The sequence below is a fragment of the Hippocampus guttulatus genome, chromosome 17 (assembly GCF_054856545.1).
Source record: "Hippocampus guttulatus isolate MCC_2025c chromosome 17, RoL_Hgut_1.0, whole genome shotgun sequence".
NCBI lineage: Eukaryota > Metazoa > Chordata > Actinopteri > Syngnathiformes > Syngnathidae > Hippocampus > Hippocampus guttulatus.
The window spans coordinates 7,101,281-7,127,023 of NC_141277.1; the positions used below are offsets into that span (position 1 = coordinate 7,101,281).

The 25,743-nt window shown below is 48.0% G+C and overlaps 5 protein-coding genes and 1 long non-coding RNA gene across 14 annotated transcripts in view; 2 read left to right on the forward strand and 4 right to left on the reverse strand.

The window, feature by feature from the left end:
* Window positions 1-6,108, reverse strand: part of LOC147191829 (cGMP-dependent protein kinase 1-like) — an 8,125-nt gene extending 2,017 nt beyond the window's left edge. Inside the window, exons 1-21 of one of the 4 annotated variants that reach the window (XM_086135060.1) lie at window positions 5,591-6,108; window positions 5,336-5,429; window positions 4,744-4,980; window positions 4,480-4,618; window positions 4,261-4,327; window positions 4,090-4,189; window positions 3,484-3,597; window positions 3,300-3,405; window positions 3,170-3,233; window positions 3,004-3,081; window positions 2,248-2,342; window positions 2,103-2,168; window positions 1,679-1,753; window positions 1,508-1,604; window positions 1,294-1,433; window positions 1,005-1,094; window positions 728-869; window positions 500-663; window positions 308-430; window positions 161-223; window positions 22-88 (exon numbers count right to left, since the gene is read on the reverse strand). In XM_086135060.1, coding sequence (XP_085991186.1) covers window positions 22-88; window positions 161-223; window positions 308-430; window positions 500-663; window positions 728-869; window positions 1,005-1,094; window positions 1,294-1,433; window positions 1,508-1,604; window positions 1,679-1,753; window positions 2,103-2,168; window positions 2,248-2,342; window positions 3,004-3,081; window positions 3,170-3,233; window positions 3,300-3,405; window positions 3,484-3,597; window positions 4,090-4,189; window positions 4,261-4,327; window positions 4,480-4,618; window positions 4,744-4,963 — 2,010 coding nt within the window. In that variant the 5' untranslated portion in view covers window positions 4,964-4,980; window positions 5,336-5,429; window positions 5,591-6,108. Of the gene's footprint in view, window positions 1-21; window positions 89-160; window positions 224-307; window positions 431-499; window positions 664-727; window positions 870-1,004; window positions 1,095-1,293; window positions 1,434-1,503; window positions 1,605-1,678; window positions 1,754-2,102; window positions 2,169-2,247; window positions 2,343-3,003; window positions 3,082-3,169; window positions 3,234-3,299; window positions 3,406-3,483; window positions 3,598-4,089; window positions 4,190-4,260; window positions 4,328-4,479; window positions 4,622-4,743; window positions 4,981-5,335; window positions 5,521-5,590 lie in introns of those variants that run through there. The other 3 variants (XM_086135058.1, XM_086135059.1, XM_086135061.1) reach the window with 3 other exon arrangements.
* On the forward strand, window positions 5,649-6,857 carry lage3 (L antigen family member 3). The gene is made up of 3 exons (XM_086135065.1): window positions 5,649-5,743; window positions 6,313-6,441; window positions 6,520-6,857. The coding sequence occupies exons 1-3, from the start codon at window positions 5,649-5,651 to the stop codon at window positions 6,626-6,628; spliced, it is 333 nt and encodes a 110-aa protein (XP_085991191.1). The 3' UTR covers window positions 6,629-6,857.
* On the reverse strand, window positions 6,856-9,642 carry wdr45 (WD repeat domain 45). 2 transcript variants are annotated; one of them, XM_086135064.1, is made up of 11 exons: window positions 9,499-9,642; window positions 9,332-9,434; window positions 8,988-9,062; window positions 8,803-8,907; window positions 8,620-8,725; window positions 8,389-8,483; window positions 8,227-8,306; window positions 7,858-8,066; window positions 7,520-7,621; window positions 7,302-7,447; window positions 6,856-7,209 (listed from the first exon to the last, which is right to left on the reverse strand). In XM_086135064.1, exons 2-11 carry the CDS (start codon window positions 9,378-9,380, stop codon window positions 7,100-7,102), a joined length of 1,077 nt encoding a protein of 358 aa, XP_085991190.1. In that variant the 5' UTR covers window positions 9,381-9,434; window positions 9,499-9,642; the 3' UTR covers window positions 6,856-7,099. The 2 variants fall into 2 exon arrangements, with proteins under 2 accessions (XP_085991190.1, XP_085991189.1); XM_086135063.1 differs by having other exon boundaries at window positions 9,332-9,642.
* Window positions 9,643-10,758: 1,116 nt separating this feature from the next.
* Window positions 10,759-17,586, reverse strand: LOC147191832 (blastula protease 10). 3 transcript variants are annotated; one of them, XM_086135039.1, is made up of 13 exons: window positions 17,446-17,586; window positions 15,938-16,104; window positions 13,722-14,909; window positions 13,438-13,616; window positions 13,327-13,359; window positions 13,200-13,253; window positions 12,422-12,465; window positions 12,269-12,338; window positions 12,078-12,192; window positions 11,399-11,571; window positions 11,218-11,299; window positions 11,025-11,146; window positions 10,759-10,951 (listed from the first exon to the last, which is right to left on the reverse strand). In XM_086135039.1, exons 4-13 carry the CDS (start codon window positions 13,487-13,489, stop codon window positions 10,788-10,790), a joined length of 909 nt encoding a protein of 302 aa, XP_085991165.1. In that variant the 5' UTR covers window positions 13,490-13,616; window positions 13,722-14,909; window positions 15,938-16,104; window positions 17,446-17,586; the 3' UTR covers window positions 10,759-10,787. The 3 variants fall into 3 exon arrangements, with proteins under 3 accessions (XP_085991165.1, XP_085991168.1, XP_085991166.1); XM_086135042.1 differs by lacking the exon at window positions 13,438-13,616 and having other exon boundaries at window positions 14,768-14,909; XM_086135040.1 differs by having other exon boundaries at window positions 13,438-14,909.
* Window positions 16,441-25,152, forward strand: scarb1 (scavenger receptor class B, member 1). Of its 3 annotated transcripts, none has more exons than XM_086135038.1 (13): window positions 16,441-16,648; window positions 18,456-18,616; window positions 18,988-19,129; window positions 19,399-19,602; window positions 19,680-19,775; window positions 20,625-20,740; window positions 20,825-20,991; window positions 21,403-21,521; window positions 22,713-22,786; window positions 22,931-22,982; window positions 23,480-23,629; window positions 23,740-23,803; window positions 24,710-25,152. In XM_086135038.1, exons 1-13 carry the CDS (start codon window positions 16,529-16,531, stop codon window positions 24,715-24,717), a joined length of 1,473 nt encoding a protein of 490 aa, XP_085991164.1. In that variant the 5' UTR covers window positions 16,441-16,528; the 3' UTR covers window positions 24,718-25,152. The 3 variants fall into 3 exon arrangements, 2 of the variants coding, with proteins under 2 accessions (XP_085991164.1, XP_085991163.1); XR_015103507.1 differs by lacking the exon at window positions 16,441-16,648 and adding an exon at window positions 17,603-17,746 and having other exon boundaries at window positions 22,931-23,004; XM_086135037.1 differs by lacking the exon at window positions 16,441-16,648 and adding an exon at window positions 17,603-17,746.
* Window positions 19,663-23,483, reverse strand: LOC147191834 (uncharacterized). Its single transcript, XR_015103508.1, has 4 exons — window positions 22,544-23,483; window positions 21,372-21,541; window positions 20,929-21,073; window positions 19,663-19,802 (listed from the first exon to the last, which is right to left on the reverse strand). It is a non-coding gene; the product is annotated as an uncharacterized LOC147191834 (long non-coding RNA).
* Window positions 25,153-25,743: the final 591 nt, after the last annotated feature.

The following is a 25,743-nucleotide window of genomic DNA, read 5'->3' on the forward strand; positions in this document are numbered from 1 at the left end:
CACACGATAGCCACCGCTCACCCTTGGCGCAAAGGGACAGTCCATGGTTCCCTGGCGGAGGCCGTCCCAGTTGAAGCCCTCAAACCACCTGATTCGAGGAGGAGGAGGAGACGTTGCGATAACAACAATGCCAATCAGAAAGACGCGTCATGTTACACACTTGTGCTTCTGGATGTCCTTCACGCCGTTCTTCTGGTTCCCAAGACGTTCTGAGGGGTTGTCTCTAACACACGCACACAAAATCACCAGAAGGATCATGACTCTGACGTTTTCTGAATCTCAAACTGAATCTCTGCTAGGCCACAACCTGCAAAGTCTCTTGATGAGGTTGGTGGCACTCTTGGTGATTTTTTTAGGGAATTCCACCATGTTGATGCCCCTCAAGATGATGTTGTACGTCTTCATCGGGTCCGAGCCGGAAAACGGCGGACTGCGGTACCAGGAAGTGAATGACGTGTTGAAGCTAACACGCTAACGGCGGAGATGTTGGTGCGCCGACCTTCCGCTGAGAAGCTCAAAGACCAGAATCCCGAGGGACCAGCAGTCGGCTGAGCTGTCGTGCCCTTTGTTGAGGATGATCTCCGGAGCCACGTACTCGGGAGTTCCGCAGAAGGTCCAGGTCTTCTTCCCCAGGCCCACCTTCTTAGCGAAGCCAAAATCCACCTAACAGCCAAACAATAGCTCGCTTCCGTCAGTCATCATGTTGACCGGCGCCGTGCAGACTCACCAGCTTGGCGTAGCCTCTGTGGTCCAGGATGATATTCTCGGGCTTGAGGTCCCGGTAGATGATCCCCTTACAGTGGAGCTCCGCCAGAGCCTCGATGATGCACGCCGTGTAGAATCGCGTGGTCCCGTCGTCAAATGAGCCCCTGGTGGAAAAGAATGAGATGGGATAGCCGATTCGCAAAAAAAAAAAAAAATCTAAAATTTTAAAACATGCGTCGAGGTCCTTGCCAGAACTTGAGCTGGTTTGTCTTTCATTGTGACGTCACAACGCCACTCACCTGTCTCGTAAAAGCGTCCACAGCTCACCGCCAAGACAAACCTCCAGGAGCATGTATAAATATTTTGGGTCCCGGAAGGTCCGGTATAACCTGCAGCAGGCGAGGGACACAGAATATTTTGTGAATAATCAAAATGCTGAATGAAGGCTGCTGGGAATTTGAATTTGGGCAACTCTGCTTTGAAAACAGCTGCCAGGCGACGAATTAGGTAAAGGAGTCAAATCTGTACTACTCATCAGTCTCGGGTTATCTGCGCGTCTACTTTAGCATTGCATGACTATCATGTGACCTGATGATGAAGGGGCTGTGGACCTCCATCATGATGCGTCGCTCCGACAGGATGTGCTCCTGCTGCCTGGTGTCCAGGATGTGGCGCTTCTTCAACACTTTGAGGGCAAACGAGCGGCCGGCGTTGCTCTTCAGCTGCACCTGAAAGGGTCCCGGCCGCGTGTCACCGCACACGCAAGCCCGTTAGCGCGCCGCAAACATCCACACGCACCCACCAGCTCCACGCGGCTGAAGCCCCCCATGCCCAAGGTGCAGACGACGCGGAAGTCGTCAAGCGTCACGCTGGAGAAGAAGTCGTCCTCCGCCGGACGCCTGCGCGCATGTTGTTAGCATGCCGTTAGCTTGACGCGGCGGCTGCTAGCTAGTTAATGATGTCGGCCGCTCACTTGGATTGGACTTGGTCGTCGTCACTCTGCTTGGTGTCGCCTTCCTCCAGGCCGCCAATCAGCTGCTTGAAGGACCTGAGGGACAAGAGACGTGTGAAACCAACGCGCCACGGAGACATGACGACTGATGTATGTGCCTTCAGAATGTCATACTTGATGGCTAGCCGCATTGCGAGGGCTAAAAAGTCATTCAATATTGGTGGGGGATAAAAATAAAAAGAGAGAAATTAAAAGAAATTTTAAGTTGATTTGTGTTTATTGTTGTTGTGGCATTGTATAACTTGTGGCAAAATAAAGGTTTTAAAGAATACCGCATCCATGCGTAAACGACAGGAAAAATCACCAATCTCCAAGTTTTTCCACCTGGATTCCCGCCACGAACCACCACGTAGCTCCGCCCCCTGCCTCAAAGCAAACCACTCACTCTCTGTCCACCACCAGGCAGGTGACGGCGCCCTCTGCCGTCACGCTGGCTGTGCGCACGTCTTCCCTGCGAGACAGCGAAAGGCGACAAAAAGTTGGAAGGCGGGAACGGCGCCGTCGCTCACGGCGGCGCGGCGTCGCTTCACCCTTTCAGCGCCTGCTCGCCGAACCAGTCGCCTTTCGACAACGTCTTCACTGGCACCTGCTCGTCGCCGGAGGCACTCTGCTGCCAAACGTTCACCTGAACACCCACGTCGGAATACTTTAGGTTGTTGATTTGATTTTTTTTTTCTTCAGTTATGGGATGCGCACACTCATAATGGCTAAGGCGCACACTGAATTTGAAGAATCTCCAAACCAACTGGATAGACATGACAATTACACTTTTTACCATCTTTTATTTGGTTTATCACGAGAGACACTGGCAGATATAGATGGAGAAAGATACGGTATTTATTGTAAGTAATTTTTCTGACCAATTAACTGGTTGGGATTCACTCATCTAAGCCATCAAGTTAGTTGACCTTAATAGTTTTAGCATTGTTTTTGTTTTTTTTAATAACATAAAATGAGAAATGAAAGAAAACCTTTGGCTGATACAAGACAAAAGTCTTGTGGAATTCAATCTCATTTTTTAAAATAGTCTTTTGCCCCAATTTTTGCCGTCACCATCATGCTAGTCTTGTTTTGCTCCATCAGGTCAGCTTATCCACACGTTACGTCACTTTTTTTTTTATTGTTTCTTTTCATTTCGTTGGCTTCAACTTCTGCTTTTATTTTGAATTTATGGACGATTTTTTTTTTTCCCAATCGTTCATTTTTGTGAACTGCGATAACCTTGCTGCAGCCCATGTGGACACCGGCCGGGGCAAAACCGGAGATAGGAAGTGGGCGTTGCTCACCTGACCCTCGCTGATGATGAAGAAAGTGTCGCCCGTGGCGCCTTGCCGGATGATGCAGTCGCCGTTGTTGTAGTGAGTCTGATGTATATACACACACACACACACACACACAGGGTTACATCATCAGAGATGACCTTTGACATGTGTCAGATGGGTCCGGAGTCACCTCTTCCAGAATGTCGGCCAGCTTGCTGAGAATGTCCTCCGGAAGGGTCTGGAAAGACGGAACGCTACCGGCAAGGAGGCGTGACGTCACTAAGGCAGCATAGCGTGTGGCATTATCACATTCGGGTTACCTTCGTAGGAAGTCCGTGTATTGGGAATGTTTGATGAGGCCGGTCCTCATCATGATGGTCTGAAAGCCTTGACGGTCGATGGCCCACAACTTGATGTGGGTCAGCGCTGGGCGCACACACACATTTTTATTTATATAGCGCTTTCACAACAGCCGCGCTTCACAGAACGCTAGACATCAAATACCTGTCACCGTGGCCGTGCGTGTGCAGTTGTACAAGATGGCGAGCTCGCCAAAGACTTTTCCGGGGCCGATGGTACACAGCTTTTTGCCTTCTTTGCTCACCTCCACCATGCCCTCTGATGGATGCCAAATGTAAAAATGTAGACGTCACTTTGGGTGTGTCCTTGTCGGGCGTGGGCCACGCTTTTTACACGGGACGCAAGCCGCCCGTTATGATCTGGGCTTGGGGCGAGCAACGGCTTTATTTTGAAGGCCGATCATTTTGCCACCATCCTTTTGAAACGCAAAAGTGGTCAGGTGCATGTCCTCCTCCTCCCTGGCCGAGGTCCGCCATGTTGGGCTTTGGACAAGCCGTGTCCAAATTCGGAGTCCTCCGAGTGCCGAATTTATCATTTAGACAGACTTTACGTTCACGTTTCCGTTCTCAGCTCAAATTAACTGAAGGCCCGTCCACATTGGCCTCGCTTCATGTTGTCCACGTAGGCTACATGAGGAGGAGTCTTCGAAGGACCCAGCGAGAGAGTGAACAGAGCCAATAGACGCTTTGAACCGACGGCACTTCCTACAGCAGAGAAAAAGAAGAAATCAGTGGCAGAAGCAAAACTCACCCTCGAGAACGTAGACGCTGGATCCGTCGTCGCCCTCCTGGATGACGCAGCATCCTTTGTCCAGGCTGGTGGGCCGCATGCAGTCCAGGATGGTGAGGATCTGGACCGGCGGGACGGAAAACAGCGCGGACGTCACAGCCAAGACAAAATGGACGACGGCGTGATTCTCACCTGTCCGTGTTCCAGGTGCTTCATGAAGTCGTTGTCCATCAGCGCTCTTTGGATCAACTCGCTGGACCTGCACGCAAACACGCCAACATGCTCTGGCTCCAGTGGCGACTTTTCTGGCCTTCCCTTGGAAATCCTTCCCCGGACACTAGATACTGAGCTGACCATTTTGTAAAAATTCCTAGACTGTGCAATTTTGGTTTTCATATGTGGGGATCTCACTCTTTGGTCTTGCAATAGCTGGTGAGCGTGACGTCAGTGAGCTGGGTGGGATCCAGCGCGGTGGGTTCAGCAGAGATGGCCTGTCTCTTGGTACGCTGAGGCTCGTCCAGTGACGCGGCCGTCATTACTGCAGCGCCACCTGCTGGATGCCGAAAACCAACAACAACCTCAGCCTTCTATTCTACTCGTACTGTACTGATGAGCCAACAAATAAAAAGATTCACCCATGAATGAAAATGAAAAGATTCTTGAAGGCATTCCCACCTGCGTTTTGCACCTCGGTGGGGGTGTGGTCCGCACCCGGCGCCGAGCTGCGATGTCGGTCCAGCTCGGCCCGCAGATGTCCAATCAGGAGCTCTTTGGCGTCCAGTTCCGACTCCAATTCGTCGATCAGCGCGTCTCGCTCCGTCAGCTCGTCGATCTTCAGCTGCAGCGCCACCTGCAGGTCACGCAGCATCCCGCCGCCTCTCTTTGGTGCCGCCATCAGCGAGTGGACGTGCACTATTGGAAAAAACAAACAAACAAACTGATGAATATTGATATGTATCGGTTTCCGTATTCTTGTCAGACATTATTAGCCTGTCTTTACTTAAAATGCATGTCAATTCACGATACAATTAAACGACGTATCATTAAAGGCAATTTGAGCTGTGTTGTTTTAGAAGTATGTATCATACCAATACCACAATAAAGTCTCTCAAATGTAAAAATGTCTGGTAATTTAGACAACACTGTTTTTGGTCCTGCACTTCTATGAACGTACAGGACGCCCGAGGGACACTCAAAAGGTGCCCCCTTTTATGTGTTAGTTGTTGTGTTTGACTTTGAAAAAGAAACACACCACTGCCTGCCTTACCGTGTCTTGTGACTTCAGAAGGTGTCTGAGAAGATTTGAAAGGAATTTCTGTCGGCGCTTCCTCGAGGAGCTGCTCACACGTCCAAACAACAAACTGCAACACATGCACGGGCACAGCTGATTTTGACAGCGCCAGACAAAAAAAGGTCAAGAATCTGCCACAAATCTTAGTGTTGATGAACAGCAAGCAAGATGAGCAAAACTTTTAATTAATATTTACAACATACATACAACTCAATCGCGTAAAATAAATACCTCCGAACGCTTTCAGTTTTGTGCGCTGTTCTCTACCACTTGGGGGCAGCCGCGCACAATGACGGTGCTCAAACGACTCGGACGAAGAAGACTTCCAATAACAAACAAGATGGCGGTGCCCGTAAACGACGACCAAGCGAGCAAACTGGAGTTGTATCCTTCGATTTCAGTTAAAACTGAATCGTCGAACGTTGTACTTTTCATTCAACTACATACTACCGTTGGTTTGCAATCGGAGCGTGTCATATTGAGGAATACCATGAAAATATCTCGTCGTTCATATACCGTAACAGCACAAATGTGGACGAAAAAATGCCGGGCAAACGGTGTCTTGTTGCACTTTTTGGATGTTGCCTTTGCGGAAAAAATGGTGAATCTGGCGAATATTCATATTCAATCAGAGCTAAGTACCAATCCAACGAAAAAAAACTGCACACTGCACCACAGTGTGACCCCAAAATGTGACAGAATCAGTCAAGAAGTCAACCATAGACGGGTGACTTTCCCTCTCTCTGGTTCCATCTTATGTCCTGTCATCCTCTGAGTTTGACAAAGTGATGCAAGTACTCTCGTTTTCAAATCCAGCAGTACGAGACAAATTCTACTCATTACAGTAATTGTACTTGGGATTCTAAATGTACACTGGAACTCCTCCCAGCCACTGCTGGTGACGCTAGAGCAGTGACTGGTTGCATAAGATTCCTTGACTCTCCCTCCTCCAGCTCTCTAGACGTCCCCTTCCCATCAGCACGTCAGGCCGCCGTGGCTCTTGGCTCGCTGAGTCCCGACCGCGAGCCCCGGCGAGGTGGCGTTCACAAACGGCTGACGCTCACGGGAAGCGTACTAAACGTGTGAGGAGTCTTTGCCTCAGCCGCGTCGCTCCGTCACATTGCCGCCAATGACATATTTGTGCATTGTGACCTTTTCAGGAAGTGGCGCGCCGACGAAGCTCGGGTCCTGCGCGTGTCCGTCAAATCCTTCCTGGACCACCTGAGCCTCGTCTTGGAGACCATGCACGCCTTTTCTGCCGGCGCCTGAACTTTCACTGGTTGGAAAAGTTTCAGTCACTATGAATTTGATCAGGATATGAAAAATACTCCATTTGTTTTGTTCTGCTAATTGTCGTTTTCTGCATTGGGGTGAGGCCTGTTTTATTTCTTGTTTGGATATTTTCATAGTTGTCCTATGCTGCAGCATTATCATGTGTGAGTACATTTTGGCAGTCAATTTTCATTGGATCAAATAAAATGTATATTTTTAAAGTGTATTTTTAAATTTAGTTCTATTAGAACCACTTCCTTTATTTGTTCACTTTGTCAAAAACTACAAATCCAATCACGGGGGCGCTCTGACTGATACGCCGAGTGGTTGAAATGTCTCGCACAAATCAGTCACAGGCATGACACCTCGGTCCACCTGTTGTCATGACGACTGAGTACAGAGTCCTGCCGTTCCTTCGACGTCTCTTCGCATCCTTTCCTCTCTCGCTCCGTCATTTTGCGGTCATTTTCAAAAGTCATCGTCATCGCAAATGTCCAAGTAGACGTCGAAGGCTTCGCGGTTGCAGTTTCCGTCAGGCGTGAAGACGTACTTGTGGAAGGTGCCGTCCACACAGATGGCTGCGGGAGGGACGACAACAAGCGTTAGGATTGACGTTTACCTCGCCGGACGGCAATAAAACACCGATGAGGGGCGAGCGGCGCTTGCTGACCGATGACGGAGTTGACGTTCTTGGACGTGTTCTTCCCGAAGGCGCAGATGCAGGCGCATTCGGCGGGCACGGTGAAGCTGGCCAGCGACCACTGGCTATCCACATACTGACCGATCACGGGGCCCACCTTGCCCACACGTGCCAACCTGACACACACACATGAGCGGGCGGGGTCAAGGTGGGTTGAGGTTTGAAGCGGGCTGGCGCGCCGGCCTTACGCGGAGCGGCGGTTGAGTTTGGTGTCTTTCAGGGCGAAGATGTGGACCGTCCCTTTGTCGCTGGACGCGCACAAGAACGACGAGTCGTGACTGAAGTTGAGGCTGCGCGCAGGAAGTGGACATGGTCAGCCGCAAACAAAAACGCGGCCTCAATGAACAAACGGCGAGCAGACGGCAGCCAGGAAGAGCGGCCGGTAAGCAGAAAATGAAGTCGATGATGAATGGAGGGCAGAAATTGAGCACGTTGAGAAGAAGTGGAACAAGATGGAGCAGACGGGATGTTGATTCAAAACAGGAAGTCGATAAGACTGGCAGACAGGAAGTCGCAGCGCTCTTACCAGTAGAGGGTGGCGGGGTCGGTGCCTCGCCGCAGCTCCACCAGTTTGTCGCGGCTGTTGGTGTCAAAGAGCCGTATGAGCGTCCCCTTGCGAGAGGCCGAGGCGACCACGCTTCCCGGCTGGTTGAGCGCCACGCAGGCGATCTCGCTCTGGTGCGCGTTGATGGTGAACGGCGCCGACGACGTCCCCGGTTTGGTGTTGGACAGATCCTGAACCAGGCGAGATGTGACGGTAAGCCAAACTCGCCGTCAGTTATGTTTGCACTGTAGGTCCATTCTCATTTTTTGGGGGGGGAAGGAATGAAAGGCGCGGCACCGCGCGGCCCGAGTTGGACGTCGTTGGCGACGGGAAGCGGAAAGAGCAACTCACCACCAGCTGCAGACTTCCACATTTGTGTCCCGGGAAGACCAGCAGCTGCTTCTCCAGACTCGGACACAAGTCGCACAGACCTGCCGGCAAAGAAACGATACAAAATGGCCGACCTGCAAAGGTGGGGGGGACGCAGCTGGCGTGGAGGACGAGCGGTCACACCTTTGGGGTTGTCGCGCGTGTCAAACTCAAAGAGCTTGTGCGGTTTGTCGGGAAAGCTGTACACGTAGATCCTGTTCTTCAACACCATGACGATCCTGAAAGGAGGCAGCCCGCAAATTAAGGTTCAAGAACAGTTCGCCTGCCCGGCGTTTCAAGTTGAAAAGTTCAAACGCAACAAATGCTGTCCATGTGGCACAGCTTTAAATTCAATTGCAAGAGGTTGCCACTCACTTGTCGTGTCGCATTCGGACCGCCAGCACCGGCTTGGTGAAGGTGAACTCCAGCACCAGCTTGTCTTTGGCGTCCCGACACTCACGCGCGTCGTCCCAGATCAGCACTAAAAACCCATGCCAGTTTTCCCCTCATCATCCTCCTCATCATCACTTGATGGCGGAGGATTTAAAAGTTACCCACCAGATATCTCGGAGAACTTGGGACTGACTCCGCCTCCAACCACAGCCAGCAGGTTGGAGCGATGCAGCATGGAGCACGACGCCACGCTGCCCACCTGTTCGTGATCTGCAAAGCAGACGGAAGGCCACGTTAGCGGCCAACCGCGGTCGGGCACCCGTCAGCGGCCGGGGAGGCGAGAGGCCTACCCAGGTGGCCTTTCTCCATCAACGGCTCCACGTTGTAAATGCGCACGCCTGACTCCATGGAGCAGCAAAAACAACCTGAAACAAGAGCAGAAACTTTTCTCCACACCATTCCTTCTGCACATGTTCTGAATCCAGCCCTGCATTTTCAACACTGCCTTTCACCCAACGATAGATCAGATAATGCCGGTCGCATGTCAATCAATTCATCTTTGAAACGTTACATGCCACTCTACAATTATTGGTTGAAAGCACAATCTAGTTTCAAAACATTAAAATGCGTTCAGAACGAGGCCTTGGTGTTGTGACGTCATTGTATGTGCGTGGGGCGTCAAAGTCTTCCTTACTGTGGTCCTGGTTGAACTGCAGGCTGATGACTCCTCTGCGCTGGGCCATGTCTCGACGCTTCACTCGCCACCGGCTTGTCTGAAGCTAAGCTCAAGTGAGCTGCTATAAGAAAGAAACAAAGACCGTGAGCTCAAGTGAGCTACTACAATTATGAAAGTGAGCTCACATGAGCTGCGACAAGGCGCCGGAACTTGTCCGTCGCGACAGTTGCGGGGTGGAAATCCTTCAAAGCCAACGTGAGAGCGGCAAACAAACAAATGAAGATGTCGCAACACGAAGCGTTGTTTTGTTTACGACGTGGGGACGTCACAGTAATGGACTTCCGGTTTGCTGCCACTTCCGTTTCCTGTTTGACGAAATTTTACGCGGGAAAAGAAGTACGCCCCGCCTACAGTCTACGTTTGTACGTGGATTTAGTCTTTTTTTTTTAATATTAACTGCACACGTAGCATGAACGCGAGCTTTCATAATTCATGGCTTCAACCCGGATGTATTAAATGCCATCCACATGCCTCAGGACAATACAGTATATATTTTTTAATACTAAAAGTGGCACCTTAAAATAAAAAATATATATTTTATATGTATAGCGCTTTAAAAAAACACTCAAAGGCACTTTACATGATAAAAAGAAAAAAACAGATGAAGCCATATACAGTCACGAAATTAAAAAAAAAGAAAAAAATTATACGGGTGCAACAGTATGTACAAAAAAGGAGAGATTGTTACATATGTACAGTATTACAGAGTAAAAGCATATTTGAACATGGGGGTTTTTAGTGCAGTTTTAAGAGGGGAATGTCTGAAGTGATGAGGGAGAGAATTCCAGAGGGAGGGGGCGGTCATAGAAAAGGGTCTGTCTCCCCATGTCCGCCGGTACTTGGTTCGGATAGGAGGGGTGAGGAGGTTGGCATGGGCAGATCCAAGATTCCAAGTGGGGTTGTGATGATGGAGATCAGTGAGGTAGAAGGGAGCAAAGCTGTGAAGGGCCTTGAAGGTGAGAAGATGTTTACATTGTATTTGTTGTTGGATGGGATGGTTTAAATTTATTCCGCAAGGTAGCAATTCTGAGGGGAGAATTTTTCCAGGTTGTGCCAGCAAAACTATTATGCGACACATTTGAAGAAACATGCACCTTAAAACTACTGTGTCAAAAATAACCCAAATCCAATCTGACTTTCTTGTGGTAGCTCAACATTTATCACCTTTTTCAGATGCGACACTTTAGTCGGCCTTACCTCCAACGTGCTACGGCTCTTTCATAAAGGTGGCAATATGACATTCAAATGTCCAAAACAGTGAAATTCGCCTCGTCGGGAGCTCAGCAATCCTAACCCTGTCAACCCTACAATTGCTCATATTGTACTTTAATTGTTCGATTTTTAAGCGCACGACTTACACTTCTGGAAATGAAGCAAAGGCACCATTAAAGTGATGACACATTGCGCATTTTATTTAAACACCAGAGTCTGTTGAGCTTTCGTTTCTGGCACCCCCCAGCGGCGATTGTGTGGCATTGTGGGGGAGGCCTTTGATGTCAAATACGTGCACATTGTAGACTGGCTCAGGCGTGACTTCAGGTTCCCACCAGTACAGTTTCGCCACCTTGCGCACTTGGTCTGATAAATACAGCGGACAAGTCAATTGCAATCTGGAACGCTAGCGGCTAACCGTGTCAGAGAAGAAACTCACCGCATTTGTAGTGGAGACGAACCCTCTGGATGTCGGTGGCCGTCATGGCAAAGCGCTGGCCCATGTTGTTGTTCTGCACCTTGGCCACGATGGTGGGCTCCCCGTTACTTGAGAAGAAAGTGCTGCGCCCACCGCCAGCGTACAATCAGCTCAATCACCGGAATGTCAACTTGAGCGCGCGTGCGCGTGTTACCTGCCGTAGTGCATGATGGAGGGCAGGTCATACGGGAGCTGGAAAGTTTGTCCCCTTTGTATAAAGAAGTTTTTCTGATGTCCTTGAAAATAAAAACAGAGGCTGGAGTTGCTTGACGGCCGCGCAAGCCGCTATTCAATCAAATGCAAAGAAAGTTCCAAGCATGAATCTTTTTTCCGACCTCGCATGATGTTATCAGGCACGATGCTGATGTATTTGTCCCGGTCCATCCTGGTGTGCTCGTGGTAGAAGCCCAGAGCGTGGAGGACCTCGTGGACGATGTTGCCCACAGTGCAAGTTATGCCCACGTGCAGTTCCTGCTGGCCGCCCATGAAGCCCACGTATGAGGCGCACCTGCAGCATCACAGCAACCACTTCGAATAAACCACGCGCGCCAAACAACCGTCAAGACATTATTTTTGAATCTTTTTTTTTTTATGCATGTCAATATTTGGATTTTATTGCAGTCTGTCTTTGATGCTGGTTAGACTCTTTTCACCTTGGTAAAATATAATTGTATTATTATTCTGTTTCATTCTTCAATTTGTTACGGCTCCATTAATTTCAGACAGCTAACTTCCTTAATATGAGCTGAATACACTAGAGAAATATTTATCGAGGCACTGCCACTTCCTCTACAAAAGGGGATGCTCTGAATAAATAAATGCATGTTAAAAAATTTAATAAAAAAGTAAGGGTATCACCCCTTTGCCCACTTACATTTTGCCATTTGTTTCCCTGATCTGGCTCACCGTTTTTGGCTTAGATTTTATGAACTGCCCCCCCCCATTCCCCTGAAAGCGTATGGCAGTTTACAACATCTATAATAGATTTTCAAATACGAGAGACGCTCGACGCACCCAACGGCGGCTTTGAAGAAGATGTAGTCCGGCTCGTTAGTGCGCTGTTGGAAGACCAAGCAGGTGTGGAGCGAGATCATGTTCAGGGCAGCCTTGATGTCGTCAGAGCGGTAGCCTGTCGGATGGCCGCCAAGTTAGCATTTAGCTTGTGGCTCAAAGTTGGAAATGCTCATGCATGCGTGCACTCTCACCCAGGGTGTAATCGATGGTGTATGGGATGCGTGTGGAAGGCCACCGTCTGTCCACTGCGTTCCGGTCATACTGCAAGGGAGAACGCAGGCAACATTGTCAGTTGGTCTTCATGACACTTTAGTTTCAAACAAACAAGTCTAGCAAACACTCACTGAAACGAGCATGTCACCTTCCATCACGTCTTCATCCACCAAGCCTGTCCAAACATTTGCACAACACTGGGGTTTTTTTCCTCTTTTGATCATCACAACATACTTGAAATTCAGTTATCCAAAATTTTAACTTTGCTACCATGTTTTATGTTGAGAGGGAAGAAATTTAATCTGTGCTGTATGTTGCGCATTTGACAATAAATTTGTATCCAATCCAATATAACATCCATATGAGATGGCATAAAAGCTTTGCATGCCACTAACTTGTCACCGTTTTTCAAACTTTAGGCTAAGGGACAAAATTGACATAAAAAAAACTTTGCAGCCATTGACAGCAATTCCCACTAGCTTGAGATAATACCACTCACAGCCCTCTAACCATATTAAAATTGCAACACTGCAGAATTTTTTTTTTTTTTTTACTTAACCGATTTGTAATCTAAACAACCCCCCTCCCGTAATGTTACTTTTTTAAGTGTCCCATAATTTAACAATGCCACTACATACAGTCACTCTCCTTTTATCTTGCTAATAGAAAGTGTCTTTAGGTTTTTCCCCTTATTAACTTTGGAGGTGGTGGGTGCTGAGTGAGTTAAGAGTTCGTTTTGGGGGCCGCTTATACGCTAACATTAACACACACACACACACACTTGCAAAAATGGGCGACTTTGAGTAAAAAAAAAATTACAAAGAGTGATTTCCAGCATTCCACAGTAGAAATTGTTAATATTAATCATTGAAAGAGGAAGAAGAAGAAAAGGCAGAAGCGTGCACTGGCCTACGAGTGTCTCCGGGTTTTTCTCGGTGTACTCGACTGCATCGGCGAGCAAATCTGCGTGGGATGATTGACACGCTATTAGCCAAAATCGCCGACTAGCACTCACATGCTAACATGCTAACAGTACCTTCGTCCTGGAGCGGCAACGGCACGCAACGGCCTGAAACAAAAGACGCGTCATCAAAAGGCCATTTGGAGGGGGGGAAAAGCTCAATAAATTAACATATGCTAAATTTACCCGCATGTGGAAGGGTGGCCCAGCAGAGAAGCGCAGCAAATGGCAGCAACATGGCGACGGCAGCTCGTTAGTGATCGAGGACTACACCTGTGCGCTACCTCCTTAAATAACCTTATTTGCTAATTAATACTGGAGAGGGCTCCCTCTTCCCCCTGCTGGTTGGAGGACTGCACTGCAAACTGTTAAAATAATCATTTGAGGTGCAAACGATTTTTAACACCAAGTAGGTTTGAATGGAAGAAAAAGTGGAAAATATAATAGCCAGGCATGGTGATGATGCGTACGTTTGAAAGGCTGCTCGAGACATCCGCCATGTCTTCTGGCTCCACGGCTATTTCTCGCCTTTTTCCATTGCGTTCATTCGAGGTGCATGAGATCCATCCACACCTCGGCTGGGCCTGACTCCACTGAGCCTTCCTCTGTTTCCATTGATTTCTGAAGGAGCACCATATTTTACGGCACATCTCAGGCGAGCTGCCTCAATGGCGCTCTGTTGGGTTTTCGACGGTTGACGTTGGACAAACGAAGCGTCTTTTTGTTATTGGCAGTGGAACTTGCCCGCGGGAGCTATTTGCTGTGCGTCACACACTTTGGACGAGGATCTTGGATCACCTGCTCTGTGGTGTGAATGTCAAATGGCTCATCTCATTTGGCTAACTGCAATTTCCTCCCTCCTTGCTCCTCGCTCTTCTTTTTACATGCTTGCACCTGGCACCAGAAATGTAATCGCGGAGGGAGAATGGCAGAAGAGCCAGGTAGGAGAACACCATCTCACCAAAATCAGGTTCCCGGTCGTCGTGGAGAGTCTCGTGGCTCCTGGAATTTGCTTTTCTTTCTTGAGGGTGAAAAGGAAGGCAGGAAGGAAGGAAGCAAGGAAGGAACAAAGGAAGGCTGGGAGCATCCGCACTGGCCTTCCTGCCGGCAGCGTCAGATGAGTGAGTGGGGAGAGCGTCATGTGCGCAGTGTCCAAAATAGGAGCCCTTCATTGACAAATGCGCCGCATCCGTGGAGAAAGATGCTGAGGTTTTGGCGCACACTCGGCCCTTTTGTGCATTTGCATTTGCCGGCCGAAAGCATGTGACCGCCAATCAGGCTGACACCGTCACAGTTTGGCTCCTTGTGGAGCATCCGAGGAACGTGCTACCGTCACCCGCCGCAGACTTTGTCAAAAGAGTCCGCCATAAAACATCAAAGACGATGATTAGGAGCCGGGATGCTCACCATCACTGCGTGCAAGAGATCGCTTGCCTTGCAAGATGTAGTTTGAATGTAAAAAAACAACTGCACTTTTCAAACAGCTACAATTTGGTCACGTCAGTGAGAAACACACCTGCAGGATCGGTTCAAATGTCTTTTTTCTCGCTTCACATTCTTTTAGCGCCGGCTCTCGTCCCCCTCGCATCTCCACAGAGTCGCATTCCTCACCGAGGGGACAGTGGCCGGCCAGCCGCTTCCATTATGGGTTGGAGTTCCTGGCAGTTGTGACAGCATCAACAATTGTCAAAGGTCCAACATAATATCATGAATTATTATGTCATGCCATGGAATAATGTTCACCATCTTCACTATTATGTCATGCCATGTTATCGTCCCGGCTTGTCATGACGACGATGCCATCGTGCAATTGCATCAGTGCATTATGGCAACATAAATCAAGTTTTCCAACAATTCAATGTAACTGAGGTTTTCACCTTTCACTTCTTATTTGTTTAAATTCTAAGGCCCGCTTCCCCCGAAAAATGCGAGAATGTCCAAGAATTTGCCCTCAGATGTCACTAATAGTAGATAATCGGTGTATCGCTATCCCAAATGGGTCAGGCTGACAATTTGAATTGTGTGTGGGGGGAAGCTGATGACTTGGTGAAGGGAAAGTAGCCAATCAGGAAGCATCCTATTGTAAAGAAAGCAAAACATGTCCTTCCTGAAGTCAGTGGTGTGTTTTTTTCCAATATAAGTGGGCACATCCGTTGGCAAGAAGGATTTAATTTTTTTTTTTAATTTTCGCCATTATGCTCTCACCTTGAGAGAACTGGAACGCGCCACAAGCTACGAGCAAATTTGTTTTGATCTGCATGTGTGGGCTCTTTGGAGCGAAAATTCCTTCTTTGTCAACTTGACCGCTCCTGTGAGGCACATGAAGGTATGCTCATGTTATCACAACATATCTCCACAAACTCCAAGAAGAAAGCTTTCGTTGCATTTGGCGATTGTCATCTGACTTCAATGTGACTTCCTTCTTTCCAATCAGCAAAGTTCCACAAAATGGAAAAAAAAAAGGGAAGAGGATTTCTTTTTCTGGTCTTGTGGGGCACATTTATGACCGCACCACATTTCACCACATCCGGAAGGCATGCGCACACAAGGACACGCACAACATTCACAACGTTGCATTTATTTTTTTCTTGTTGTGAAGGCAGTGCGCCGACCTTCTGTTTACAAGTCAACAAATGAGTTTTTCGCTCGGAATGCGCTCGCGCATCAAACGCAACGTAATTGATACCTGATGCATGAAACACGAATTGCTCCACCATCATCTGTAAGCGCTTCACCTGGGAGGGGGCTGACCGTGATCCGCTTCAAAGAAAAAGCAAGACAAACTGCTGGAAGCCGCGCCTCAACGGCTTCGTGGAAGAGGGGTCGTCTTGGAGGAGGGTCTTACTGACATCACTGGGAAAAAATGGGCACCACAGTCAAAAAGGCGACCATTGCAACACAACCATCGATTTGATTTCAATCATTTGAGGTGCTAAAAGTAGAATGTGATCTTTCATTTTTCAACTTGAAATGTTTCTCCGCTGGCTGTTGATGAATCAGCAATGCCACCAATCGGACTGTGTGCTTGATGAATTACGAACGAGCAAAAGGGGTTGGATCAAAAGGCAAGTTTTGCTCTCTGGAGGAGAGAATCTTCCTGGCAAGTTTGGAGGTGGCTCCTCCTCGCAGGATGTCTGGGGCGAGGCCTGCTGCTTGCCCTCCGTGGGGTCCTTCCTATAAAGCAGACGGCGCGACGGCCTCGCGGGCGCCTCAGTCCTCTGAAGAGAAGCTCTGCAGCCGTCTGTCATCTCCACATCTCCATCGCTGCCGTTCCAACATGGGCGTGGACAAGTCCAAGGTGGCCTTGGGATTCATGGTGGCCGGAGTTCTCACGGCGCTGTCCGGATTCATCCTCATCTTTGTGGGTCAGGCCGTCATGAAGGACCAGATCATCAAGGTATCCGTGCAAGTGTGTGTGTGTGTATGTGTGTCTGTTTGAGAGAGAGAGAGAAGCCCTCCAAAACAAGGGCGATTGTAGGATTTTGAGGTTAGGGGGGCACCTCAAAAATACACAAACTGAATGTACTTTTCTGGAATACAAAAGCCCACTATTGGGAGTAGCCTAATAAAAACACCAAAAATGTGACTTTCACTGATTTTGGGGACATTTACATGGGCAAATGCGAGAACTGGTGTCGGGTACGACGGATGAAGTGGAACGAACCACTTTCAAAGGCAAGGGGGGGCGAGGGGGTCGGAGGTTGTGTTTCATTTTTCAAATGTTGCATTTCAACCAACTTCTAATGTATGTACTTTTAGATGACTTGAATGGTACAATATTGCGAAAATAGTATAAATACAACACTGAAAAATGTTTGATCAATTATACATGTTTAAAATGTGGTAAACTGGTGTAATTTTACACTGTTGTCCTAAAAAAAATGTCATTTTAACATATTTCATATAAAACTTATATTTACATTTGAATGAATAAATACAACATTATAAGTAATTTCCGTAAGTAAATTCTCCCTAAAATGTTGGTGTAGGGGACAGCTCATATTTGGAGTGCTCTCCAAGTGGCTCTTTCCTTTTATCAGCGTCGCGGTTTCAGTTTGATTTTCGTCGGAGATACGCGAGCGCAGTGAGGTGAACTACATTTCCCAAAATGCCTCGCGGGGAGGTGGAGCAGGAGCGGCAAACCAAATTGTGCGATTACCGGGGCTATAAATGAGATGGCGGACGGACGAGTACCTCAAACTCGTCTGTCCGAACACTATCAGCTGGAAGGTGAGGCAATCTGGACACCAGCTGGGCGCTCACAATCACGCCTTCAGCCGGCCCGTGTGGCCGTCAGCAGCTTGCAGGGTAACAGTTAGCATCCTGCAAAACAACAACAAGAAGCGGAAAAGTGGGAAAAGGGAAAACGGCGGCGATGGCAGTGAACAAAAGCAAAGTGGCGCTGGGCTTCATGGTCGCGGGGATCTTCGCGTTGGTATTCGGGACCGTCCTGGCCATCGTGGGTCCGCTCATTATCGATGAGCAAATTGTCAAGGTGAGACCCGCGTTCCCCATGCAGGCTGAACGCCGCACAGGAGACAAAGTCCGGCCGACCGACGACACGTGAACGCAACAAATCAATCAAGTCCACGATTTGTCCTTTTCAAAAATATATTTTCCAACACAACTTTATTCCCTTTTCAAGGTGTATTTTTCAGTCGGTGGTCTCTCAATAAATCAGTCATTTGCTTGTAAACGTCACATTTTGCTTGAAATCTTCCCATGTGGATGAATAATGACTTAAACATTGAAAATCGATAAGTTTTTTTAAAAATAGCTATCAATGCCATTCCTTTTTATAATGCTGATTTTGGAAATCAACGTTTCATATTCAAACATCGTTTTCCTATTCAAAGTGTTATCAGTTATGCCACTTTATGTAAAAAGATCAACCAGGTCAAAACATTCTTAGTACATGTTGCCGTGAAATCAAATCCAGAGCCCAACATGATTTCTCCAATTTATTGTTCATTTTAATGTCTGATGCCAAGAAAAGTGAATCAAGTGACTAACTGACAAAATAAAACATGGAATGCCTAAAAGCTCCATTGTTTTCATGGAGGAACTTGTAAAGTGTTCTGGTTATTGTCAAGAAAACCTTTTGGGAAATGTCTCAATCAGCTCTTAAATTCAACTCTTATGAGCTGTTTTTGTTGTCATTAATATATCAGTCCAAATAAACGTGAAGTGTGTCGTGGGCGCAGAACACGGTGATTGACCCGAAGAACGAGATGTCGTACCGTATGTGGAAGGACGTCCCGGTGCCGTTCTACATGTCGGTCTACTTCTTCAACGTCCTCAACCCCAAGGAAGTCCTGAGCGGCGAGAAGCCCATGCTGGAGCAGCGAGGCCCTTACGTGTACAGGTCAGAGTTCGTCTCCACGCGCACCTTTAAACCTTGCAGACATGCACACAGGAAAGCATAAACTCTCTTTTTTTATCATGGAGAAAAAATGCACGTGTTTTTGCTTTTTTTATTTAACATCTCTAACATCTGAAGAGTGGTTTCATTCTGTAAAGCAACTAAATAACATTTAGAAATGGCTTTTGGAAGCAAAATAACCGCAAGAATGGTACATTCATGGCTGTTCACATGAGGCCAGCAAAAGGCCTCGTGTGAGGCTTATTTTGGTTTAATTATGAAGATTTCCTCAATTCGAATGTCGGGCAATGACGTCATGACGGCGTGCGCAGTGACGTGAAGTGACCTTGACCATGTCGTCCGGGTTCGCGCAGGAAGCGCATCCAAAAGGAAAACATCACATTCCACGCCAACAGCACGGTGACCTACCGAGAGTACCGAAGCTACTTCTTCGAGCCCAGCATGTCGGCCGGAAACGAGTCTGATGTGGTCACCATCCCCAACATGCTGGTACTGGTGAGTACCACTTGGCACTTGTTGGCAACTCCCCAGAATGTCTAAAAAAAATTGTCGAGAGAGTGGACGTCAAGTTTTTGACTGATAAGTGCTTGAAACAAAACTATGACAACTGATCGGTAAGCCAGAAAGGAGTCAATCATTTGAAAAAGGAGAATTCTGGTCGGTTTTAGTGAACGAATGGTTATAGAGTATGACTTCTTCTTTGGCCATGTCCGCTGACTCACTCGGGGACTGTTTGAGTGACGTGCGGCGCGGGCGTCCCTCAGGGCGCGGCGGTGATGATGGAGAACCTTCCGTTCGCCATGCGTCTGATGATCAGCGCCACCTTCAAGGCATTCAAAGAGGGGGCCTTCCTCACAAAAACGGTGGGTGAGCTCATGTGGGGCTACGACAGCGGCCTGGTGGACTTCCTCAACAAGTACCTGCCTGGGATGCTCCCCTCCTCCGGGAAGTTTGGACTCTTCAGCGAGGTGAGGTTCACCCCCCGCCCTCCCGCCGCCGCCTGGATAACCCTCGAAAGCACGAATGACGTGTGATCGTTGTGCAGTTCAACAACTCGGACTCGGGCCTGTTCACCATCTTCACGGGTCAGGATGATATCCGCAACGTGCACAAGGTGGACTCGTGGAACGGCCTCAGGAAGGTAACCAACGTTACCTTGTGCCAGCGCCTGCAACACAAAATGACGACGACGACGCGATGTGAAAAACGCGCATCGGAACTTTCTGTGTACTGATATGAGCATTTGAATTATTGATGGTTGTTATCATTCAAAAGGGAATAGTTTAAAAAAAAAGTTGTTCACTATACGGTATAAAGTAATCAACGTAATGCCAAAATGTCTTTATCTTGATGTGTCCCAAATGAAAGTTCATCATTTCCAGCATGTTTTTCTGAAGTTGGTAACTCCATTTTGGGATACACAGTATGCGACGAATGCTCCTGTCTTTCCTGTGACTACCACAAGAGGGAGCCTTGAGGTCCCTGTGATCTGAAAATCAAATGCGTTCACCCAAAGCTAGCTTGTTGGCTGCAGCAGCGTGGTTAGCATGAAGCTTTCAAGTTGCTGCTGATAAATGGAAACCACGTTGATACGCATTTTTATTTTTTTTTTAAACCTTCAGCACTGAGTGGGTCAGTCACCTAAAGTATCGGGTCGTACGATGCACTCGTAAATACATTTGTGCACACAATGACTCGGTGTTGGTTTCCTTTTCTCGCAAACACTTGGAACAGCTACGCATTAGCAAACACAACTAAAATGGAGACGGAAGCAAAGAGCCGTGCTAACAGAACCGGCCAGAGAGACGGCGTCAAGGGCTTTTTATTGGTGATCGCCTGATTGTTGTCAGTTGAACAGCAGGTTCCGCAGGAACTGCCTCGGTTCAACACGATCGGGGCTGTAGTTGACGCGTATGACAGACGCGTGGTTTTACGTGGCCGCGTGACGTGATGACATCCTCTCTGTATCCGCACCACCGTTTGTTGTCAGCTGAACTACTGGCGGACGCCTCAGTGCAACCTGATCAACGGCACGGCGGGTCAGATGTGGCCGCCCTTCATGACCAAACGCTCCACGCTGCCCTTCTACAGTCCCGATGCCTGCAGGTTCTCAACCCCTTGCCATTTATCGCCATAGCGCAGCCTTCATCATCATCATCTTTTTTTTTTTTTTTCTTTCCTTGCTGCCAGGTCAATGGAACTGGTGTACCAGCGGCCGGGCAGCTTGAAGGGCATCCCCTTGTACCGCTACGTGGCGCCCAAGACGCTCTTCGCCAATGGCAGCGACTACGCACCGAATGAGGGATTCTGCCCCTGCCGCCAGTCGGGTCTGCTCAACGTCAGCAGCTGCCGCCAGAGTCAGTCATGCCCACCGCCACGTGTGGATTTCATTGTTTTGAGTTCACGGATGAGCCTCCGGCACGCCGCCGCTTGAGTGAACTGAAGAAAAAAAAAAAAGATCACAATGAAGGTAGTGTGAAGCCATGGTAGGGAGCTGCTGTATGCCACAACTCGCGCCCAGACGCTCACGCCATATGACTTTTAATAAGGTTGATCATTTTTCTTCATTTGGATCACAATTTTCGAGAGCCAATCTGAAATGCATTAAGGATAAAAGAACGGAAATTGTTTCCTTTTTTTTTTTTTTCCCCCTCAAATATACAGTATATATCCCACGTAAGTCCCAAGAATGTATCCCCAGGATGAGACTTTGCGGTGCAGTCAACAAACAACATACATGATGCTTTCTTCTCCTCAATCTTGGTCAGATTCTCCCGTCTTCATTTCGCATCCTCACTTCTTCAACGCCGATCCCGTCCTGCTGAACTTTGTGCACGGGCTCCATCCCAACGAGGACCAGCACGGACTCTTCATAGACATCCACCCTGTGAGTAGAGGCGTGCACACCTTCGGTGCGGCAGTGAAATGTTATCTTTGGCCAGATAAAATGGGCACTTTATGGCGGTGGGTGAAAAAATGTTAGGAGATAAACTGTCCCAAGTTGTGCGTAGTCATGCAGACTTTGTGTTTAGTGTCAGGGTCACTTTTTTTTTTCCTTTCAACCATCATCTGAACAGGCCTGGGTCAAAGTTCACATGAACACCTTTCTGTAAATGTCAACAACATTAAAACAGTCCGTACTACAATAAGACAGTCGCCGTGTCATACTTGTAATCTACCTTGTGGCATGTTGGACAAACACACACACACACACACATATTGATTGTTGATAAAAGTATATTGCAGATAAGCTAATTGGATAATGCGTTTACAACCACATTCGGATCGAAATGACTTCAATGACATGTTGATGATTAAAAGAAATTCTTGTCCTCATGAACTCCTTCATGAGGACAAGAAGGAGGATAACCATGGGCCAAAATGTGTCCTTAATCTAACTTCTAGCAAGTGTGCAACAAATCGTTTGTGCGTCCTCGAAGCGGGAAATTAGACTGTTCAAATATTGCAGCTTACGCGTTCAAGTGGCCAGGATTCCGAAGGAAACGAATATTGCGGCGTACGCTTGAGCGATTGGGATGCCATTGTGTCGATTGTTGCAGTTTTCGGGTCATGGCGCTGGCGTCGTGTCGAAAGTTGGAAACGCGCGTGCGGTCTCTGATCATGAGATGCGGCATTTAGTTCTTTCTATAGTGGGAGAAGGTCCGTCCTCTCATACTGGATGCCATTTTGGCCACGCCCATAAAGTCTTGAAAATGGACAATTTTTGGACCCGAACCATAAAGTTGAAGGAATGGCGGCAATGGATCGGTCTCCCGGCTCTAGCGTCAATGCTAACTTGTTAGCGCGAGCCGGCGTGTCAAACGGCTTTCTTCGATGGCGTTGATGAGTGAAACGTGTGAACGCGAACAGGAAAAGAGCATTAGGAAGAACAAAAAAAAAAAACCTAACCTGCAAAACAGGAAGTAGCAATCACACGCAACTGCCGGTCTTCCTCTCTCACGATTGTGCTGCGGGCCAGGGAGCGGTCATCTCATGACACGAAGCTATTTGACGGCGCTTTTGCGTGTCCCGCGTGTCTCGTTAACGTATTTTTGCTGCTGTGCTTTTGTCTTTGCAGCAAACGGGCGTCCCTCTCAACGTGTCCATCCGCCTGCAGCTCAACATTTACATCAAGCGGGTGTCGGGAATTACGTACGACTGCTCCCTAAGCTCTTTTGTCCGCCTTTTGTTTGCCGCCACCATCAAAGAGACTTCCTGTTTGCGACCTTGCCGCCTAGTGGCACCATTCTTCTTCTTTTAATCTGCTTCTTCTTGCTCTCTCTCCTCTTCTTGCAGCGAGACTGGAAAGATCCCAGAGACCATCATGCCCATGATTTGGTTCGAGGAGGTGGGACAAGAGACCGCAGGAAGTGCTTGCTGCCTTCCTTCCTGTTCGCACCTTTCATTGGCTGTCTTGGGAATCGCTCACTTGTGGCTCAACAGTAGAAATCTCCACTCGCGATTCGTGTTGATTTGAATCTTGCGCTTTTCTTGGGGATAATAAAAAAAAAAACACGTCATAGTGCAACAGATGAAAAATCAGCTTACAATGGTCAATGAAGTGCACTTGTAGATCAGTGATCAAAAGGGGAAAAAAATGGGGCGGTTTCCTGACCGCTCACACCAACAATGCGGCAAAGTGGAAACACGCCACTTTTCCTGCGCTGAGCACCGAAAAAAAGAAGAAAAATTACGAGCTCACACAACTGATAGGCGGTTTTGAAAAATGGCCTCCCCGCTGCATCGCGGCTACGAGGGCTTCCCAACACAGGCCGAGTTGACGCCGTGCTCTGTTGTTTTTCACGGTGAGCGCGAGTTGATGTGCGCCCCGCTTGCTGTCCTCAGAGCGGTTTCATCGACGGGCCCATCTTGGACACCTTCCACACCAACCTGGTGGTCCTGCCCGCCATCATGGAAGTGATGCAGTACGGCTTCATCGTACTCGGCCTCGCCACAGTCATCGTCGCCGCCCTTGTCCGGCACAGGATCCGTAAGGTAAGAAACTGCATTTGCGTGCTTTCTTCTTCTTTTTTTTCCCATCCATGTTTGATCTGTTGCACATCCTTTGAATTCCTGAATTCTGAGACGCTGTGCTTGTCTTTTAGGCAACCTATGAAACTTCCACTCAGGGCAACGGCGCCCCAACGAAAAGCATGCAGGGAGACTCGGGTGAGTGTACACACACACAAAAACATGCAGACATTGGGGGGCAAACAAACTTCAAATACTACTCACTATGATTGGTTGTTGCATGTACTGTAATTTCCCAACGGATTAAAAATCGCAAAATCCAGATTTAGCTGTAAAAACTAATTTGTACATACTGTATATTAGCCACTTTGGACTAATAGTCGCACGTCTCCATGTTGTTAAATGGGGAATTATTTGTATTATGAACCCACCCTCCCAACAATGTAATGGACTGTTTCTTGAAACAATCCTATTTCAAATTTGCCAGCTAGCTGTAAAGAATTTATCTTATATTAATCATCTGAATGCTTGGTCAGAGCAAAGCCGCTTTGACGACAGTGGAAGGTTGATGGAAGCCGGACGAGTTTGAATGAGGTCAGCTTGTGAAAAATGAAGATTGGTTTGCAGAAACGTCAGGCCGAATGCCGAGAAGGAGTGCCGGCAGATGGGTTTTTAATCGGCGGGCGGCGACCGGGCGCTTCCTGTATGCTAATATGACGGAAATTAAAGCAGAGGTGTCCACATGTGCAATTCTTCCCAGGAATCTTTCTGAAAATTCAGGCCCCAAAAGCCTTTTTTTCCTCGGCATACTGAAATTTGATAGGCCTGTCGATCACAGTATGCCCGAGGACAAAAGAAAAAGCCTGAGAAGACTTAGGGAGTCTGCCATTTTGATTTCCAGGCTTTCCACAAAGGCCACTTTGAAATTTTCTCCAGTTGCTTCTAAACTGAAAGCGCTTACGCTGGACAGATGGATGATGCAAAATGACTAAAAAATTGACATGATTGCCTGCTGAGAGTTTGCATTCCTGCCCTGAAGACGTGGGCTGTGGCCAAGTGATGTTTTGAAAGCCTCCTTCATGGCAGCTTTGTTGTCTTTGACAGACAAGTGAAGCTGTTGGCGGCACCGCGCCAGATGCGTCCGCCCACTCGAGATGACCGCCACGACCAGCCCACGCTCACTGACGTGCACACGCACACACGATTCGTCTCTCAGCACCCTGACGCCTGACTTGTTGTCGCCATGGAAACAAGCACAGGCCAAAGCGACGTTCATGAAGCCGGCCGCCGCCCCCTGCCCATTCTGTCCGCTGATTGGGTGTGGGGGTTTTCCCTTTTTTGGCGGGAGTTGAGACCGTCGTCATGGAGATGAAACAACTGCCCCACTTGCTGTTTTGAAAGTTGTTTGAAGGTGCTACGACATTTGCACGAAAACGCTGCCACATCAATTTGACTTTGTTGTTCCTTTTGTATGTAACGTTCATATGGATTACATCCTGTTTGTGCACCTAAGTCACAATAAACATGGTGTGATGACAATGCCACAAGTGTGCGCTAATGTGTTTTTATGTTATTTGTTGATGGTTTGATTTGTTTGTGTTTTGCGTGGGCATGTGTGTTTTTCTGAGTTGTTTATGAAGATGGATAAATTGGAAAAAAACGGACAGGAGCCCGTTATCAGACACTAACACTGATTGCCGCGCACACACACTCACGACCGCACACCTTGCACATCAAAGTCTGTGTCACAAGTTGAAGAAAAACAAGAATTTGTTGAAATGAAAGTGGATGGGACAGCTGGAGAAAAGTGTCAGGAGTGATTTGTGATAGAAAAGTGTCAGCTAAGGCGAAGAGAAAAGTTTACAGAACAGTTGTGAGACCAGCCATGATGTATGATCTAGAGACACTAGCAATAGGCAAAAGACAGGAGGCAGAGTTAGAGGTGGCTGAGTTAAAGAAGCTGAGATTCTCCTTAGGAGTGACAAGGATGGACAGGATCAGAAATGAGGTCATCGTAGGGACAACTCAGACAGGAAAGTTTGGAGAAAAAGTTAGAGAGGCCAGACTGAGATGGTTTGGACATGTACAGAGGAGGAACAGTGGATACATTGGTAGGAGAATGTTAGAGATGGAGCTAC